Source organism: Trachypithecus francoisi, unplaced genomic scaffold (genome assembly GCF_009764315.1).
Source record: "Trachypithecus francoisi isolate TF-2019V2 unplaced genomic scaffold, Tfra_2.0 Lachesis_group3, whole genome shotgun sequence".
In the NCBI taxonomy this organism is placed as follows: Eukaryota; Metazoa; Chordata; class Mammalia; order Primates; family Cercopithecidae; genus Trachypithecus; species Trachypithecus francoisi.
Window position 1 is genome coordinate 146,589,937 of NW_022681468.1, and position 21,014 is coordinate 146,610,950.

At 41.0% G+C, this 21,014-nt stretch overlaps 1 protein-coding gene across 3 annotated transcripts in view; it reads left to right on the forward strand.

Annotated features, from left to right (window-relative positions):
- The window catches only part of TP53BP1 (tumor protein p53 binding protein 1), a 95,021-nt gene that overhangs the window by 11,738 nt on the left and 62,269 nt on the right, over positions 1-21,014 (forward strand). For 2 of the 3 annotated variants that reach the window (XM_033190349.1, XM_033190348.1), the window contains exons 5-11: positions 1,752-1,879; positions 2,765-2,923; positions 3,258-3,387; positions 5,625-5,791; positions 8,025-8,154; positions 8,948-9,042; positions 12,343-12,551. In XM_033190349.1, the coding sequence (XP_033046240.1) occupies positions 1,752-1,879; positions 2,765-2,923; positions 3,258-3,387; positions 5,625-5,791; positions 8,025-8,154; positions 8,948-9,042; positions 12,343-12,551 (1,018 nt within the window). Of the gene's footprint in view, positions 1-1,751; positions 1,880-2,764; positions 2,924-3,257; positions 3,388-5,624; positions 5,792-8,024; positions 8,155-8,947; positions 9,043-12,342; positions 12,552-21,014 lie in introns of those variants that run through there. The other variant, XM_033190350.1, reaches the window with a different exon arrangement.

A 21,014-nucleotide genomic window follows, 5' to 3' on the forward strand; every position in this document is an offset into this window, starting at 1 on the left:
CGCTTGAACCTGGGAGGTGGAGGTTGCAGTGAGCCAAGACTGCACCATTGCTCTTCAGCCTGGGTGACAGAGCGAGACTCCATCTCAAAAAAAAAAAAAAAAGAAAGAAAAAAGATACTTGTATTTCTTTTTTTTTTTTGAGACGGAGTCTCGCTCTGTCACCCAGGCTGGAGTGCAGTGGCCGGATCTGAGCTCACTGCAAGCTCCGCCTCCTGGGTTTACGCCATTCTCCTGCCTCAGCCTCCCGAGTAGCTGGGACTACAGGTGCCCGCCTCCTCACCCGGCTAGTTTTTTGTATTTTTTAGTAGAGCTGGGGTTTCACTGTGTTAGCCAGGATGGTCTCGATCTCTTGACCTCGTGATTCACCCGTCTCGGTCTCCCAAAGTGCTGGGATTACAGGCTTGAGCCACCGCGCCCGGCCAATTTTTTGTATTTTAAGTAGAGACGGGGTTTCACCATATTAGCCAGGATGGTCTTAATCTCCTGACCTCGTGATCTGCCCGCCTTGGCCTCCCAAAGTGCTGGGATTATAGGTGTGAGCCACTATGCCCGGCCGGTGTTAACTGATTTTAAAAATATACAGGGTTTGCTTGTGCCCAGTAATTCAAGGCTGCAGTAAGCTGTGATCGTGCCACTGCACTTTAGCCTGGGAGACAGACTCTGTCTCTTTTTTTTTTTTTTTTTTGAGACGGAGTCTCGCTCTGTCACCCAGGCTGGAGTGCTGTGGCCGGATCTCAGCTCACTGCAAGCTCCGCCTCCCGGGTTTACGCCATTCTCCTGCCTCAGCCTCCCGAGTAGCTGGGACTACAGGCGCCGCCACCTCGCCCGGCTAGTTTTTTGTAGTTTTTTTAGTAGAGACGGGGTTTCACCGTGTTAGCCAGGATGGTCTCGATCTCCTGACCTCGTGATCCGCCTGTCTCGGCCTCCCAAAGTGCTGGGATTACAGGCTTGAGCCACCGCGCCCGGCCTTTTTTTTTATCTTGAGATGGAGTCTCGCTCTGTCGCCAGGCTGGAGTGCAGTGGCGCGATCTCGGCTCACTGCAACTCCCACCTCCTGGGTTCAAGCAATTTTCCTGCCTCAGCCTCCTGAGTAGATGGGACTACAGGTGCGTGCCACCACACCTAGCTAATTTTTGTATTTTTAGTAGAGACGGGGTTTCACCATTTTGACCAGGATGGTCTCGATCTCTTGACCTTGTGATCTGCCTGCCTTTGCCTCCCAAAGTGCTGGGATTACAGGTGTGAGTCACTGCACCTGGCCCAGACTCTGTCTCTTAAAAAAAAAAGTAAAAAATAAAAAGTGTGTGTTTGTATTTATATACATATATAAGCTCCTTACCTGAATTTTGTTTGGACTCTCTGGTTCTATATATGTATTCTAAGATTTTTTTACTAAAATATTTCTGGGAACTTTTAAAAAGTTTTCTGAGCCCTTTCTCTGCTCATCGGATGCATATCTTTTCTTGTCACTTGTCAGTAATTCTTCTGAAGGCAAGATTTTTCTACCTCTACTCAAAAATATAAAATTCAAGTATGTTGATGCCTTATTTTTTCTTCACTTAATTCTGTATAGGATGTTGAATTGTTAATCTTTTAGGTGCTTTTTGTAGAAAGAAGCACTATAAAGGTGAGGTATTTTACTTTTTCAGGTTTGGCTAAGAGGTGGTTGGTATGTGTCGGGGGTCAGAGTGCTTTGATTAAAGTGTTCCAAACTATCTGGGAACACATGATTATATCCTTCTGCTGTGTAGTGTTCTGGGAATGTCAGTGGAATCTGCTCCTGCTTTGGAGGAAGAGAAGGGAGAAGAGTTGGAACAGAAGGAGAAAGAGAAGGAAGAAGATACTTCAGGCAATACTACACATTCCCTTGGTGCTGAAGGTAGCCTTGTGCCTTTTGCAGAATAATAGACTGTTCTAACTTCCTTTAACATGATGGTTCAGATGTCTAAATTTCTCCTCTTTATTAGGTTACAGATTTCTCATAATTAAATTGAGAGTCATTAAGAAATTTGCTAGTAATGTAAAATGTTCCACCTGATTTGGTGTTCAGGAAATTGAAGTTCATTGGTTAGCTCCTTTCTGCATATTGAGTTTTCTTCCTTTTGTATTCATTTATTTTTCAAATATTTTTGGAATGTGTACTTTGTGGGGTGGAAGTACAATCCGAATTGCTGTGACTGTGGGTGTAGTTTATGATGTACCTTTAGAAAGCAGACATAGTCTACCGTATTAAGTGCTTATAAGGTTTTATAGTATGAAGTAGTTTTTATTACACATTTTCCACCTTCATCTTTAATACACTTATTTATTTTTTCATTTTTTATTTATTATTTTGAGACGGAGTCTTGCTCAGTTGCCCAGGTTAGAGTTTAGTGGCACGATCTTGGCTCACTGCATCCTCCGCCTCCTGGGTTCAAGCCATTCTTGTGCTTCAGTCTCCCAAGTAGCCAGGATTACAGGTGTGCGCCACCACACCTGGCTAATTTTTGTATTTTTAGTAGAGATGGGGTTTTACCTTGTTGGCCAGGCTGGTCTTGACCCCCTGACCTTAAGTGATTTGCCCACCTCGGCCTCCCAAATGCTGGGATTACAGGTGTGAGCCACCATGCTCGACCATATTTATTTTTTATTTTTGAAAAATTTGGGGGGTGCACAGGGCTTTGAGGTGAAGGACTTAACAGGACCCTTCTTTGCTGAGGAAAGCAGCTTGTACATTGCATAATGTTGTGGGATGATACCTAATTTCTTGGTGTTTTGTTCCTAGATACTGCCTCATCACAGTTGGGCTTTGGGGTTCTGGAACTCTCCCAGAGCCAGGATGTTGAGGAAAATACTGTGCCATGTGAAGTGAACAAAGAGCATCTACAGTCAGTAACCACCAACTCTGGTTATACCAGGCTATCTGATGTGGATGCTAATGCTGGTATGAAACATGTTTTCTGGCATTTGGAGTTGTTGTGTTTTCTCCCATACTAAAGGTAGTTATTTTTTCCTTGATAAGTTTTGTAGCTATCCAAATTAATATAATCTAAGTCATTTAGTAAGGTTGAAGAGTTTTCTGGTAAATGCTTGTCAGTTGTTGGTTTGTGGGCTGAGGTTTTCTTTAAGTTATTGGTTACTTTATAGAATGATGCCTGTGTATATTTGTAAATTGGACTTCTGTTAAAATCTTTGCTTTTTAAGAAACATCTGGGACTGTATCTAGTATTTTGAAAAATTAATTATCCCCTTCCTGTCATTTTATAAAACTCTGTCAGCGATTAAGCACGAAGAACAGTCCAATGAAGATATCCCCATAGCAGAACGGTCCAGCAAGGACATCCCTGTGACAGCACAGCCCAGTAAGGATGTACATGTGGTAAAAGAGCAAAATCCACCACCTGCATGGTAAGCCGTGTTCTTTCTAAAAAGGATTTATGGGTTTTGCTGTAGGGTTATACTAATTTCATTTTACCAGATGAAAACATTTGTAGAAATTGTTGATTTTTTTTTTTTTTTTTTGAGACGGAGTCTGGCTCTGTCTCCCAGGCTGGAGTGCAGTGGCTGGATCTCAGCTCACTGCAAGCTCCGCCTCCCGGGTTTACGCCATTCTGCCTCAGCCTCCGGAGTAGCTGGGACTACAGGCGCCCGCCACCTCGCCCGGCTAGTTTTTTGTATTTTTAGTAGAGATGGGGTTTCACCGTGTTAGCCAGGATGGTCTCGATCTCCTGACCTCGTGATCCGCCCGTCTCGGCCTCCCAAAGTGCTGGGATTACAGGCTTGAGCCACCGAGCCCGGCCGAAATTGTTGATTTTTAAATTATTTTCCGCTTGTACTGGTCATACTTGTGGTCTATTAGAAACACTGATTATTTATGAAGTCTCAAGAATCGTTTTTTGTCTGTTTGTTTGAGACAAAGTCTCACTCTGTTGCCCTGGGCTCATGTAATTCTCTGCCCCAGCCTTCCAAGTACTTTGGGCCACACTTGACTACTAATCTTATCTTTAGGCATTCTACAAAGACTTTTTTGTTGATTAAAAAAATTTTTTTGTTGTAGAAATGGAGTCTCGCTATGTTGCTTAAGCTGATCTCGAACTCCTGGGCTCAAGTAATCGTGCTGCCTCAGCTTCCTGGAGTGCTGGGATTATAGGCATGAGCCACTCTGCCTAGCCTACAATGATGTTTTAAGGCTTCTCTAACTATAAGCATGACTCCGTAATCTTTGGTTGCCACTCCTCCTTTGGGATCTTTGTCTACAGAGACACTGCCTGTGTATGGGAGGTCTACTTAGCCTCTCTGGTGTTATGAAGAGTAACATGAATATTATATTTGAAAGCCTACTGTTTCTATACTTGAGCACCCAGATTGCTTTGGGTTCTCAGATGTCTTGCATCTGGTATTTTATGGTATCAACAGATGTAGGGATTCTCAGGTTCTTTAGGCTCTTAATTTGGTAGAATTGGGAAATGTGCCTCTGCTTCGTCTCTAGTGATTTTTTTTTTTTTTTTTTTTTTTTTTTGAGGCGGAGTCTCGCTCTGTCGCCCAGGCTGGAGTGCAGTGGCCAGATCTCAGCTCACTGCAAGCTCCGCCTCCCGGGTTTACGCCATTCTCCTGCCTCAGCCTCCCGAGTAGCTGGGACTACAGGCGCCCGCCACGTCGCCCGGCTAGTTTTTGTATTTTTAGTAGAGACGGGGTTTCACCGTGTTAGCCAGGATGGTCTCGATCTCCTGACCTCGTGATCCGCCCGTCTCGGCCTCCCAAAGTGCTGGGATTACAGGCTTGAGCCACCGCGCCCGGCCTCTAGTGATTTTTATAACCAAAGCTTCATTGCCTCTGGCCAGGCAGTGAAATTTGAATATGGCAGAAGAATACTGGGATGCTTCCAGTTTGGGGAAGGGGATAAACATTCAGTATTGTTTTGTTATTTCCTTCAATAGAAAGAGTGGGGAGGGAGTGTCCTAAGCAAAGTTGAATATCAAGAGAAATTGTCTTTCTAATGTAAAACACTCAGCATAACAGTGACTTTTTAGGCTTTTCTTTTAGATGCTGCCTTCCATCTAGTTATGCTATTCTGTTTACCCTGGGGAGTGGTAGAACAGGTGAACCTCATAAGTCTCTGGAAAGGGGCCAGGGATGAATGTCTTACACGTGTTAGTATTGGTCTGAAGGAGAATTGGTTTGGGGTTTGGATACATCAAATGGAAAAGGTCAGCAGAAGATATGTGTGGCACTAGTACGGAGGATAATTCTCATCAGATACTTTCCATGGAATGTCATAGTTTGGACTGTTCTCCTTACTGGCATTATTGGGGTCTGGATCAGAATTCTTCATACAGGTCTAGATAACATTATATATAACAAAAATCCCCCAAGTCACTCATCAGAAATCCTAGAAAGCATGAAGCACAGTATTGAGCAGAGTTGAATGCAGGTATTGGCTGTGTGAGTCAGACAGGTTTTAAAATGGACTGAGGACTTTTATCACTATAAAGAGCAGTTTATTTCCTTTTTAATAGATAATTATGTAAATTAGAGCCACTGGAATTTTTGAAATTACTAAAGAAAAACACACAAAACAGGAAAAGCTTTTTAGTAAAAGCGTGTGAACTTAGGAACTTTTTCTCCTGGTGATATGAATTTCCTAGGTCAGAGGACATGCCTTTTAGCCCCAAAGTGTGTCTTGCTGCTGTGGAAGCAAAAGAACAGTTGTCTGCACAAGAACTTACGGAGTGTGGACTGCAGATTCAGAAGTCACCAGAGCCTGAGGTTTTGTCAACTCAGGAAGACTTGTTTGACCAGAGCAATAAAACAGGTACCACGAGTGATTTGCTGTTACAGCTCTTCTCCAAAGATCTAAACTTTTGTTTTAGTTCTGAGGCTACTGGTTAAGTTACAAAGCATTTTATAGGTTTGCAGACCTGTTTGTGATATGGAAGGAAAATATGTTTCCAGTTAATTAGTGAGAAGGGCTTTTTGGGAATAATTTCCATTTAATATTTTGACATAATTTTCTCTCTTTTGGAAATGAGATAGTGAAGAATAGCTAATACAGTAAATTTAGTATTATGGATACTAGCCATTTTGTTTTAGTTTTTTTTTTTTTGAGACGGAGTCTTTCTCTGTTGCCCAGGCTGGAGTGCAGTGGTGCGAGCTTGGCTCACTGCAAGCTCCGCCTCCCGGGATCACGCCATTCTCCTGCCTCAGCCTCTGTAGTAGCTGGGACTACTGGCACCCGCCATCATGCCCGGCTAATTGTTTGTATTTTTAGTAGAGACGGGGTTTCACTGTGTTAGCCAGGATGTTCTCGATCTCCTGACCTCGTGATCTGCCCACCTTGGCCTCCCAAAGTGCTGGGATTACAGGTGTGAGCCACTGCACCTGGCCGCCATTTTCTGTTACATGGCTATTATGTCTTCAGATCTTTTTTTTTTTTTTGAGACGGAGTCTCGCTCTGTGGCCCAGGCTGGAATGCAGTGGCCGGATCTCAGCTCACTACAAGCTCCACCTCTCGGGTTTACGCCATTCTCCTGCCTCAGCCTCCCAAGTAGCTGGGACTACAGGCGCCTGCCACCTCGTCCGGCTAGTTTTTTGTATTTTTTAGTAAAGATGGGGTTTCACCATGTCTGCCAGGATGGTCTCAATCTCCTGACCTTGTGATCCGCCCGTCTCGGCCTCCCCAAAGTGCTAGGATTACAGGCTTGAGCCACCGCGCCCGGCCAGATCTTAAATATGATATTAAGCTTAGGTTTTTCATATTCATCTGGGTAACAGTTTACTAAATCTGTTTATTAGTTAATTTGACATAGGAATTTAAAATCTAGCAGAAAGGACATAAAACTTAACAGAATATAATTTGTTTCACACCTCTTTAACCTCCACCAATCTCATTCCACAGCCTCAGAGAGCTAGAAAGCTTGAGTTAATTACCAGCAAAACATATTACGTTGATTGTAAGGAGGGAAGGGAAGAAGGGTATATTCCTTTGCTACGCTGTGATACAGGTTGCTGTGCAAGACATTCAGAGGGTCACTGAGGAACCTTTCTTGGCCTCTTACTAAAGTTGTAAGGTTTTATTTAAGAAATTCTTTTACACTGGGATTAATATAGTTGATACTCCATGTGTTGCTAAGGGGAAGGGACCAACAGGAGACTCTTGATAGTATAAATCAGTAATGGCTGCTCATAAATCCTTTTACTAATGCATTAGTCTTTTCTGTCACCTTTGAGCAGACCCAAATCATGAAAACTGCTGCATTTATAACATCAGGTATTATCATGTGCATTGTTTTGACTTCTCCCATCTGTATCATGGCATAAGCTTGACTTCACCTAAGGTAGACATTGGAATAAAAGGCTTATTTGCTGTTTTTTAATAGAAGCATCACAAGAAAGAAGAGCAGCTAAGCAGAAGTATAAGGATTCTGGCTTTTATTTTATTATTTATTTATTTATTTGAGACGGAGTCTCGCTCTGTCTTCCAGGCTGGAGTGCAGTGGCGTGATCTCAGCTCACTGCAACCTCCACCTACCAGGTTCAAGTGATTCTCCTGCCTTAGCTTCCCAAGTAGCTAGGATTACACGTGCCCGCCACCATACCCAGCTAATGTTTGTGTTTTTAGTGGAGATGGGGTTTCGCCATGTTGGTCCGGCTAGTCTTTAAGTCCTGACCTCAGGTGATCCGCCCCCCTCAGCCTCCCAAAGTGCTGGGATTACAGGTGTGAGCCACCGTCCCCATCTAGGATTCTGGCTTATAATCTCCAAGCTTAGATGCTGACAGAAGGGACTAAGGAACTCTTCATCTATTCTTTATTCAAGAAGCCCATTGTAGGGGTGGTTAATGTTCACTCAAGATTTGTGCTATTGTGGTATTCCATTCGTTGTACTATAAATAAAAAACAATTTCTGCCCTTTTGGAATTTCTGCCCTTTTGGAAATATGGAAATATGCTGGAAATATGGATATTACTCTTTGCAGTACTGAATGGTTTTTGGCTACTCAGTAGTGTCAATCTGAGAAGTAAGTGCAACTGGAATTTCTTTTTTTCAGTATCTTCTGATGGTTGCTCTACTCCTTCAAGGGAGGAAGGTGGGTGTTCTTTGGCTTCTACACCTGCCACCACTCTGCATCTCCTGCAGCTGTCTGGTCAGAGGTCCCTTGTTCAGGAGAGTCTTTCCACGTAAGTAAGCCTAAAATAGCTTATACCAAGGCAGTATGTGCCTGAGAGTCTTAGGCTAAGACTGAAAGAGGCTAAACTTGCCTGCGAGTCTAGAATTCTTTTTGAAACCAAATGGTAGAACCTATGCATTAGAGCTTTGGGGATGAAGAACTGTTGAAGGTAGATAAATCTGTTTTCCCTTTTGAAAATTTTATAGTAGTAGCCCAAAGGTTTCACTAAAAAAGAAAAGGCGCAGTTATTTAGAAAATGTTACATGTCCAAAACAAGCATTCTGCTCCTCTGTTTTACTTGCAATTCTTCTTGTTCAATAGCAGAGGGTGGCGAATAGTTGTTAACAGTAGTTGGATTTCTTTATCTCTGTGTTAGGGCAAAGGGGTTCGCTTGTTGGTTTTTTTGGTTTAGTTTTAGCTTTGTTTTCTAATGAAAATGTGCGTGGTCTATTAGGCAAAAAAAGGGAATAATTTTTTTTATGTCTCAAATCTGCAAATGAATTTATTTCCTAGCACTGCTCATCTTGCTTTTCAGTCATGATGTCCTTGTGTCTGATCGTTCACTTTGCCCTTACTCTTGTCAAAAAAGTTCTTCTTTTACAATAGAAAAGTGTGGTATGGGAAATAGTTATTGAAGTATTGTTGGTTCTTCCACCAGCCTCAGGTTGCTATTTGGGAGAAGTGCTGATAAGTATTTATCTGAATGCCTTAGATATTTTTTCCTGTTAAAAAGTAAAAACAAATACAGAAATGCAAAACTGTGGCTATGGTAAAATAACCTGTGATTCTCTCTTTGTATAAAGGAATTCCTCAGATCTTGTTGCTCCTTCTCCTGATGCTTTCCGATCTACTCCTTTTATCGTTCCTAGCAGTCCCACAGAGCAAGAAGGGAGACAAGGTGAGCTCTCTTGATCTCTCTGTTGATCTCAGATTAGAAGAGGAGCAACACTTCTTCTGCCTTGCAACATGTACTGCTTCTTTGTACTTTAGAATGCTTGTGACCTACACAATTCTGTAGGATTCATGTTTGTCTAACCTTTAGGAATAAGACCTACTGTAAAGTGCTGTCCTCAGTTCTTTGCTTTTCCTTCCTTCTTCTTTTTTTTTTTAATCTAACCCCATCCCCCATTCTTTGCTTTTCTAGCACTAATTCTATTGAGATTTCTGTATTGTTGGCTCAATTTTTAAAAAGACTCTGAAAGAAATTTTTTTTTGAGATGGAGTCTCGCTCTGTCACCCAGGCTGGAGTGCAGTGGCGTGATCTCAGCTCACTGCAAGCTCCGCCTTCTGGGTTCACGCCATTCTGCTGCCTCAGCCTCCCGAGTAGCTGGGACTACAGGTGCCCGCCGCCATGCCCGGCTTATTTTTTGTATTTTTTAGTAGAGATGGGGTTTCACCATGTTAGCCAGAATGGTCTTGATCTCCTGACCTCGTGATCCATCCACCTCGGCCTCCCAAAGTGCTGGGATTACAGGCGTGAGCCACTGCGCCTGGCCAAAATTTTTGTTTTTAAAGTTGAACTTAAATGAATTAGTATGGGGAAGAACTGGACTTATTACTAACAGCCTAGTTGTTTCTAGCAGCATATGAACACATTTCTGGTGAGAAGGAACCAGCTTGTTTCTTGTGGTCCTTATAGGTTATTTTTGCTATTATTAAAATAGTTTTAGCATAAGAGTGGTTGAAAGTAGGTGGTAAAAATTTTAACTTCATTCATTTACTCCTTTGAAGACTTAGAGATTTTATATTACTTTATTCATAAGAAAGCTTTCCTTTTCACGTCTCTAATTCATCTCATTATTTAAGCTTCTTTTGCTCTGATCTAGTCTCCTATCCAGTCATGCAAGATGTTTCTGAATTCCTATGATTTCTACAAAGCTTTTTCTAATAAATTCTATGATTTTCATCTTTTTACTCTTTCGTATACAAGTAATGGTTTTATTTATTGAGCACTTAGTATAGGCAAGGCATTATTCTAGAGGCATTTCTGTGGTTTTTCTCATTGAATCCTCACAAACATCCTAAGAAGGAGATGTTATTTTTATCCCCATTTTACAGATGAGGAAATGGAGGCATAGAGAGATATTGCAACTAATGAGATGTAGAGGCAGAATTTGAACTCAGGCAGCTGCCTCCAGAGCCTGTGCCCTTATCTGTCATATATATGCCTCCTATTATATCCTTTCTCTGCTCTTGAGTAATATAAAACGTAGACATTTAACAGTTTTTCAAATGTAGTTTATCAGTGATAGAATTTGATCTTAGGCTTTCTTCTGCTATAAAATTTGTCTCTATTTCTCTTAAAATCAGTTGTAGGTATCCAAATGGACTAATAGCAGTCTAGGCATAACATGATTAGTGACTAATATCAATCTAAGCATAACATGATTAGGTGAATTCTACAAAAACCTTGGTAATAGAAGTTAAGACTGGTTAATTCTTAGAACAGTTTCTTTTATCTGTATTGTGAACACTGAAAAAATATAAAAATAATTATATTACATATGCTTTCTCAGGCTGGGCGTGGTGGCTCACGCCTGTAATCCCATCACTTTGGGAGGCCAAGGTGGGCAGATCACCTGAAGTCAGGAGTTTGAGACGAGCCTGGCCACCATGGTGAAGCTCCATTTCTACTAAAAATGTAAAAAATTAGCTAGGCGTGGTGGCGGGTGCCTGTAATCCCAGCTACTCAGGAGGCTGGGGCAGGAGAATCACTTGAACCCAGGAGGCAGAGGTTGCAGTGAGCCAGGGTTGCACCACTGCACCCCAGCCTGGACAACAGAGCGAGACCCTGTCTCCAAAAAAAAAAAAAAATGCTTTCTCCCTGATTGTAAACAGTCAATATTTATTGTAGAAAGTTTGTTAAGTATATAGGAAATTAATGAAAATAAAAATCACCTGTGATACTACACTCCAGATATAGTTACAACTAGTATATTTGGATATATTTCAGTTTTCAATACATAAAGTACTTTTACATAATTGGCATCATGTTGTGTATATGACTCAGTTTTCTTTTTTTATGTAACAGTATATTTTCACTTGTCAGTTATATTTTAGATTTAATGCATTTGCTTAATATATGCATCAGTGTTTGTGAAACTATGTGTGCTTTTTGTATTTATTTGTTTTTTTGCTTTTTCTCTTAGATTATTAGCCTAAAGCCTTTTTTATATGTAGTGCCTATAACATCAGGTTTTTAATGTGCTTTGTCATGGCAAGAAAGTTCAAAATGTGCAACAAAAGTACTTAGCACAGCTATGGTAGTATATTAAAGGCCAGTAGCACCGGATCCCAGATTAGGTGTAGACTGGTAAGGTTGAGACTAAGCTAAGCAGCAAGGCTGGGTATTGAGGTTGCACTTTGGGTAACTGGTAGCGTGAATGTGAATTATGGGGAAAAGGTAAATGTTGTCAAGTAGTTTGTGAGTGGTCTAGAGGAGGCCTGTTTAGGGTCAAGTTGTAAGATAGGGGATAAAAATGATGAATCAAATACTTAGCTAGCCAGACTGACTCCAAGCAAGGTCCTAGGTGGGTAGTATACTATGGGAAAGCAGTGTTTTGTGTTTTGTGTGTGTGTTCCCTCCTAATTTGTGTCAGGATTAGTGTCTTCTCTTTCCTAGTTCTTTGATAGATCAGTGCTGATTGGCATTGATAGATGTTTTTTTCTTCATCTGTATTTGTACAGGCATCCATCTCTCTGCATTTAGCAATTGTTAATGCAAATATAATGAGTTCATAAATATTAATTATAGATGCTGTGTTTACTTAAAGTGGTGACAAGTTCACTGTCTTTCAAGGCCTGTGGTAGAATATGGTAGAATATATGATGGTTAAATTAGGTAATAGTAGTTTGGGCTTTTCTTGAGCTTTTCTACAGGGAAGTGAAAAACTGAGCTATAAAATCAGGAAAGGAGCCAAGTTAATTTAATATTTCTTATGAATGGGTGGGTAGCCCCAGATGCATCCAGTTTTGATCTATACCTAAAAATAGAAGCTTGGGCAGCTCTTCCAACCAAAGAAGTATTGCTAGATTGCTAGGACCCAATCTACTATTATTCCATCAGCTTTTCTGAAAAATTGCATCACTATTTTTTTAGAGTGAAAATGTCTGTAATGTAATTGTTCTTGGTGGTGTTGGAACATGAGTAATATTGATGAGTGATATTTCTCAATTTGTTTTTCCTGTTTTAAACCAGATAAGCCAATGGACATGTCAATGTTATCTGAAGAAGGAGGAGAGCCTTTTCAGAAGAAACTTCAAAGTGATGAACCAGTAGAATTAGAAAACCGCCCTCTCCCACCTGAGCCCACTGTATCACCACAAGCCTCAACACCAATATCTCAGAGCACACCAGTCTTCACTTCTGGGTCACTTCCTATCCCATCCCAGCCTCAGTTTTCTCATGTGAGTATTGTAGAAAGAGTTGTTTTTTTTAAAGCAGCATTATTGGGGTATAATTTACAGACCATAAAATTCACACGTTTTAAATGTACAATTTTGTGATATTTTAGTACATTTACAGAGTTGTTCCTGGCTAACACGGTGAAACCCCGTCTCTACTAAAAATAAAAAAATTAGCTGGGCCTGGTAGCGTGCGCCTGTAGTCCCAGCTACTCAGGAGGCTGAGGCAGGAGAATGGCATGAACCCTGGAGGCGGAGCTTGCAGTGAGCTGAGCTGAGATCGCGCCACTGCATTCCAGCCTGGGTGAAAGAGGGAGACTCCATCCCAAAAAAAAAAAAAAATTTACAGAGTTGTGAAGCTGTGATCACAAAGTAGTTTTAGAACAGTTTTGAAATCACCTAACATCTTGATTTTTTTTTTTATGTTTAAACTTTTTACAGTGTCTTTAAACTTTTTGAAAATGTTACTGCAAAATTGCAGAGGGACATAAATCATTATTCTACCTTAACACAACTGTTACTGTAATTTTTGTCTTTCCACATGCTTATGGTTTTTTTCTTTTTTTTTTTTTTTTTTTTTTTGAGGCGGAGTCTCACTCTGTCGCCCAGGCTGGAGTGCAGTGGCCGGATCTCAGCTCACGGCAAGCTCCGCCTCCCGGGTTTACGCCATTCTCCTGCCTCAGCCTCCCCAGTAGCTGGGACTACAGGCGCCCGCCATCTCGCCCGGCTAGTTTTTTTTTGTATTTTTAGTAGAGACGGGGTTTCACCGTGTTAGCCAGGATGGTCTCGATCTCCTGACCTCGTGATCCGCCCGTCTCGGCCTCCCAAAGTGCTGGGATTACAGGCTTGAGCCACCGCGCCCGGCTATGGTTTTTTTCAATAACTAAATTTTTTTGCCCATGACACAGCCTCAGGAGGTCCTGACGATATGTGCCCCCACATGCTGATGTTTTTTTAAAAAGTTGTTTGTATAGCACAACTTTAATTTTCTTTTTCCAGTTAACATTGTATCGTAATAATTTTCAGTGTTACATTGTTTCAAAAGTTGTGTATTATTTAAGTAGATGTGATCTCAGTACAGGATCATTCCTATACTTAGGGTATCAATATGGTTTTTAGTTTTCAATGTGTATTTTCTTCTAAAAGCAAGAGAAAACTATTAATTTGTATAATTTTAAATTTAAATATTTAAAGAAATGAAATTCAGGTTTCATAGTGAGTTGAAAATCCTTAAATCTAAATGACTATATTATATATTCAATCTAAATACCTATTCTTATAAGACCTTAAGTGGGGGAATTATTGTAGTTTTATTGGGAGAACTTATTTTACACCTTTCAGTTTGCAGGTGTTATAACAAGAGTTTGTATTTAAAAGTAAAATTTGAAAATGAATAGTAATGAACTGTAAATTTAGTGAGGAGGGGACAGTAGGAAGAAAGAAACTGGTTTGTTTTCTGGAGTTTTAAAACTTGTTTTGTTAAAGGATTCCATTTTATGCAGTTCATTAGAAGCAATTTGGTGGCATTATTAAAAATGAGGACTCTAGAGTCAGAACTTCCTGGACTCACTCCTGGCTCTGTCAAATTGAAATTGAATCTTAGTTTGCTCATCAGTCAAATGGTGGGGATACTGATACTGTCTACCTGATAGGTTGTTTATGAAAGTTGAGTTAATATATATAAAATGCCTAGACTAGTGCCTTACACTTGCTAAATACTGCATATAAGGATAGCTGTTGCTCACAGTAAAAGGGTTGAAAACAAGGTTACCTGGAGGTGAAATGCATGTTCAAACCATACATCATTTTCTTTAGCTTTTTTTTTTTTTTTTGAGACAGGATTTTGGTCTGTTGCCCAGGCTGGAGTGCAGTGGTGCGACCATGGCTTACTGCAGCCTTGACTTCCTAGTCTCAAGTGATCCTCCCACCTCAGCCTCCCAAGTAGCTGGAACTACAAGCACGTGGCACCATGCCCAACTAATTTCTTAATTTTTCTTATAGAGATGAGGTATCACTATGTTGCCAGGGCTGTTCTTAAACTCTTAGGCTCAAGTAATCCTCCTGTCTCAGCCTCCCAATGTGTTGAGATTACAGGTGTGGGCCACTGCACCTGGCCTTCTTTAGCTTTTATTTTTCTAAGTTATATGTAAAGGTAGCTGGGCGTGGTGGGGCATGCCTGTAATCTCAGCTGCTCAGGAGATTGCAGCTCAGGGAGGAGCATTTGAACCTAGGGATTTGAGAACAGCTTGGGCAAAATAGCAAGACCCCGTCTCAAAAAAAAAAAAAGTTATAAATCTGGCCTGGCACAGTGGCTCATGCCTGTAATCCCAGCACTTTGGGAGGCCAAGGCAGGCGGACTACTTGAGACCAGGAGTTCAAGACCAGCATGGCCAGCACAGTGAAACCCAGTCTCTACCAAAAAGTACAAAAATTAGCCTAGCAAGCACCTGTAGTCCCAACTATTTGGAAGGCTGAGGCAGGAGAATCGCTTGAACCCAGGAGGTGGAGGTTACAGTGAGCCGAGATCGCACCACTGCACTGCAGCCTGGGCGACAGAGTGAGACCCTGTCTTAAAAAGAAATAAAAAAAAAGAGTTTAAGAATGAGCTATAAGCACTGACAGAGAGCACTGAGAAGATTTTTCCAACACTGATTTAAAGAAAATGGTTGTAGATGTTTATCAGTGACTGAACAAGACATTTATGGTCTTTGGAAAGGTATTCCTACCAGTTGGTGGGGGCAGAGATAATTCCTGGCCACAAAGGGAGAACGGACGTTTTGAAAAACAAGGCACTATTGAAGGAATTGCTCTGTTTTCAACATTTACCAAAGACCTTCAGTATTAGCCAAAAAATCAGCAATGAAAATTTCAAACAAATGAGTGATTCTGAACATAGTTCAGAGATTCTTGGAACCTAAGATGACTCTAATCAGGTTTCTTTGAACACATGTTTTATAAGTTGCCTCAGCCAGTGCAGTCCCTGCCTCCTAAAAAGTCTCGGAAGAGTACCTTTAGTAGCCCGGGTGCAGTGGCCCACACCTATAATCCCAGCACTTTGGGAGGCCGAGGCGGGAGGATCACGTGAGCCCAGGAGTTTGAGAGCAGCCTGGGCAACATAGTGAGACCCCATCTCTACAAATGGTCAAAAATTAGCCAGGAGTGGTGGTGCCCGCTTGTAGTCCCAGCTGCTCAGGAGACTGAGACGGGAGAATTGCTTGGAGAATTGCTTGAGTCCGGGAAGTTGAGGCTGCAGTGAGCCATGATCATGCCACAGCACTCAGCTTGAGCAACAGGGTGAGACTTTGTCTCAAAAAAAAAAAAAAAAAGCCTTTACAACATAGCTTTTAAGTTAAAGATTTGATTTTACTTAATAAGCATTTGTAAAACCCCAAAAATAAGTCAGATAGTTAAAACAAGACCTCTTCCTCCTTCTACCCAAAGATAACCACTTTTCATTCTTTATGCTTTTTCTTTTGGTATTTACCTCCATAATTCTACATAGCATGATTATATTTTCTTTTTCTTAGGCACAGGGTCTTGACCTGTTGCTCAGGCTGTAGTGTAGTGGAGCAGTCCTAGCTCACTGTAACCTCGAACCTCTGTGCTCAGGCCATCCTCCCACCTCAGCCTCCTGAGTAGCTGGGACTACTGGCACACACTACCACACCTGGCTAATTAAAAAATTTTTTATAGGGCCGGGCACAGTGGCTCAAGCCTGTAATCCCAGCACTTTGGGAGGCCGAGATGGGCGGATCACAAGGTCAGGAGATGGAGACCATCCTGGCTAACACGGTGAAACCCCGTCTCTACTAAAAAATACAAAAAGCTAGCCAGGCGAGGTGGCGGGCGCCTGTAGTCCCAGCTACTCAGGAGGCTGAGGCAGGAGAATGGCGTAAACGCGGGAGGTAGAGCTTGCAGTGAGCTGAGATCCGGCCACTGCACTCCAGCCTGGGCGACAGAGCGAGATTCCGTCTCAAAAAAAAAAAAAAAGAAAAAAAATTTTTTTATAGAGATGGGACCTCACTATGTTGCCCAGGCTGGTCTTGAACTCCTGGGCTCAAGCAGACCTCCTGCCTTGGCCTCCCAAAATGCTGGGATTACAGGTGTGAGCTACCATGACCAGCCTATTTTCATAAAAAAATTTTAGCCATTTTCCAAGTATAGTTAAATCATAATTTTGTTTAGATTATTACTGAGTTTACATTATTGCTATGTAAACAGTTCACAGCAGAGCCTATGACATATTATAATTATTTTTTCATGTTTCTGTAATTTGTTTTCTCTGAAATTGTACTTGTGGGGCTTTTTTATTTAGTTTTCTGTGACTCTCATTAAATCAACCCTAGACTCTCCACCAATTGTCAGAAACTCCTTTCAGGATGTTGAAGAGCCTTAGACTTTCTGTTTCATCTTTTTGGAGAAACCTCTTTTGGACCCTCCTGATTTCTAATCTGTACTGTTGCCCTCTATTCCTGGTGCATAACTGTTACCTCCCTTCACTGTCATCCTTGGAGATTCTCCTTACTTGTCTTTGTGTTGGATACCTCTTGGGTTTCATATCTTCTTGCTTGGTTTACTCCCTCATTTTGGTGGGGGACATTGTTTAGTAGCTTTTATTCTGCTATCACACTTGATTTGTAGTTTGCAGGATTATAGAATTCTAGATGGGAAATAATTTTCCTTTAAAGATTTTGAAGGCATTGCTCTTTTGTCTTCCAACTTCCAGTGCTGCTGTTAAGTGTGAGGGCCGGGCCAGCCGTGGTGACTCATGCTTGTAATCTTAGCACTTTGGGAGGCTAAGGTGGGGGGACCACTTGAGGCCAGGAGTTTGAGACCAGCCTGGGCAACATGGCCAGACCCTGTCTCTACCAAAAAACAAAACAAAACAACACAACAAGAGCAGCAAAAAGCAAAGTGTGAAGGCAGTCTGATCTTAACTTTTAATAGGTGATCTGTTTTTTCTTTACTGGAATCCTGTAGAATTTTCTCTTTGTTCCCAGTATTCTGAAATTTCCAGACCTTTGGGATAGGTCTATTTTCATTCATTGTATTAGGTACTTGGTAGGCTCTCTCAAGTTTAGAAACTCAGGTCCTTCAGTTCAAAGAAGTTTATCTCTTTAATTTCTTCCCCTTTGTTTTCTCTGTTCCTCTTCTTTTTTTAATGGACTATCTGTTGTTTGGATGTTGAAACTCCTAGAATAGTCTTCTAATTTTATTTTGTCTTCTACTTTTGATCATCTCTGTCTCTTTTGTTCAACTTTCTGGGTGATTTCTTCAGTCATTAAAAAAACAGTGGCTATATTGAGATGTAATTCACATACCATTCAGTTTACCCATTTAAAGTACACAATCCAATGGTTTTTAGTATATTAATAGAGTTGTGCAACTATCACCATGATCTAATTTTAGATTAGTTTCATCACCTTCCCCAAACCCATGCCCATTAGCACTCACTCAACCTTTCTTCTACCCCTGGCTCTTAGAGACCACCAGTCTACTTTCTGTCTCTATAGATTTGCCCATTCTGGACATTTCATATAAATGGAATTATAAAATACATAGCCTTTGTGAATGGCTTCTTTCATTTAGCATAATGTTTTCAGCGTTCACCTATGTTGTAGCATGTGTCAGATTTTCATTCCTTTTTTTTCTGTTGATCTATCCTTGTCTATAAAAAATATAAAGGAAAAAAGAATTTCATTCCTTTATTTATTTATTTGTTTGTTTGTTTGTTTATTTTTCTTTTTGAGATGGAGTTTTACACTTGTTGCCCTTGCTGGAGTGCAATGGTGTGATCTTGGCTCACCGCAACCTTTGCCTCCCAGGATCAAGCGATTCTCCTGCCTTAGCCTCCTGAGGGGATTACAGGCGCACGCCACCACACCTGGCAAATTTTGTATTTTTTTTTTTTTAGTAGAGACAGGGTTTCTCTATGTTGGTCAGGCTGGTCTTGAACTCCCGACCTCAGGTGATCCACCCATCTCGGCCTCCCAAAGTGCTGGGATTACAGGCGTGTGTCATCGTGCCTGGCCTTCATTCCTTTTTATTGTTGAATAATACCATTGTGTGGATATACCACAGTTACTCATTGATTCATCATTTGATGGACATTTGGGTTGTTTCCCCTTTTGGCTATTGTGAATAATGCTGCTGTGTACATTTACGGACAGGTTTGTGTGTGAACATGGTTTTATTTCTCTTATGTATACTTACAGGTGCAATTGCCCGGTTCAACCATCTTTTAATTCTTCTTTTAGTTTATTAATTTCTACTCTTGGGTTTTTAATTTCTAAATTTTTTTCAGAATATATTTTTTAAATACAATTTCTCTTATTTTATGGATATACTATCTTATCTCTGTAACAGTATTAATAACAGTTTTCTCCTCTCTGGAATAGTCACTGTTTCTTCCAGATGGACTTTAGTTTTGTTTGTTTTGATCTTTTTCAAATTAGAGGTTTTCCTCAGATGTCTGGTAATCTTTGATTATTTGGTAATGTTCAAGAGTGAAATAGCAGACAGATGATTAGTAGTTCTGAGTTGGTGGTCGGGTCTTCTTGTTTTTGGGATTTGCTGTAATGTGATCCGCAGGGACATTTTATTGGAAGTCCCATAATGTCAGTATCTTGATTTATCTTGGCCTGGTCAGATCCCTTAGGAAAATGTCTGATCTCCTATTTGTGGCGTATAGGCCTGGCTGCCATTGTACTAGAAGTCTATTAATGGAAGAGGGCTTTGGGTGGGAAGGGGTTGGGAGACAGGTGCAGGTTTCATTCAATATGTAGATTTTCATTTAATCTCCCTATTTTCAGTATTGTACTTCCTGATAACTGTGCCTCTTGTCTGCCAGTCCTGGGACACTCTATTTTACGCTCTCCAGGGCAGAGGAGGGGCAGGGTGAGATTATAGGAGTTGGAACTGTGATATAACTCTGGGTGTTTCTTGGCTTTCTCTACTGCTGGCTTAGGAATTCAGCTTTCACTCTTCTGTTAAATAGATTACCTTTTCCAGATTTTTTTTTTGCAGTTGCCTTTTCTTCTCTTTTTCTTGAAATTTTGTGCTTAAGAAAAATCACTTTACCATTATTTAATGGGATTTCAGAAAACTCTGAATATGTGTATGTTCAGTCCTCCATTTTTGTTAAGTTCCCTACTTTTTTCATTATATGTCAAACTTGTACGTGTTATTCTTAATGGGTAACCCTTGTACATCTGTTATTTCTTTTGTACTTTGGTTACTGGAGTCCAAGTCAACCTAATTTTGATGTTATAAGATCTAAATATGTGTAAAGAGATTATTACTATTCAAGAGAAAATTGGGCTAAAGGTAATTTTGTCAATTTTTTTCTTTCTTTCCTAATAAACTTGTCAATCGCATAGCCTCTTTGACCCTTTACCAGGATATGAGGGATGGGGAGAGGATTAGTAGAACATAGTTTGATAGTTAACATTTTCTCATTCTTGATATATGTATTAATTTTGGTGAGGACAAATTACACAATTAAATGTTTTCAAACTAGAATAGTGGTGGTGGTGGCACAACATTGTAAATGCACCAAATGCCACTCAATTATTTTATTTTTGTTTTTGTGTGTGTGTGTGTGATTCTTATTTTTTTTTTTGAGATGGAATCTTGCTCTGTCACCCAGGCTGGAGGGCAGTGGCACAATCTCAGCTCACTGCAACCTCTGCCTCCTGAGTTCAAGTGATTCTCCTGCCTCAGCACCCCAAGTAGCTGGGACAACGAGTGCACACCACCTTGCCCAGCTCATTTTTGTATTTTTAGTAGAGATGGGGTTTCACCATGTTGGCCAGGCTGGTCTCAAACTTCTGACCTCAAGTGATCTGCCTGCCTTGGCCTCCCACAGTGCTGGAATTACAGGCGTGAACCACCGTGCCTGGCCTGAATTGTTTAGTTTAAAATGCCAAATTTTATGTTGTGAGTTTCATTTAAAAAAAGGTATTTATAGCTTTACATTGTGATGTTTTATCTATGAGCCTTTGTAAAATGACTTATTTTTTGCAACAAGGGAAAAAATACATATTTCTTGCAGAAGATGTGGTAATGCATGGTGGCTTACACCTGTAATCCCAGTGCTTTGGGAGGCCAAAGTGGTAGGATAGCTTGAGCCAGGAGTGTGACAGCAGCCTGGGCAACGTAGTGAGACCCCCGTCTCTACCCCCCACCCAAAAAAAAAGATTAGCTGGGTGTGGCAACGTTTACCTGTAGTCCTGCTCCTGGCGCAGGGGAGGAGTATGAGCGGGAAGATTGCTTGAGTTCAGGTGTCTGAAGCTACAGTGAACTATGATTGTGCCACGGCCCTCTGGCCTGGGTGACAAAGCAAGACCCCATCTTGAAGAAAAGAAAAAAGAGAAAATAAGATCATTAGTTATTCTACCTAAGAAATAACAACTCTTTTTTTTTTTTTTTTTTTAAATGAAGTCTCTGCATGCGCCTGGCAAATTT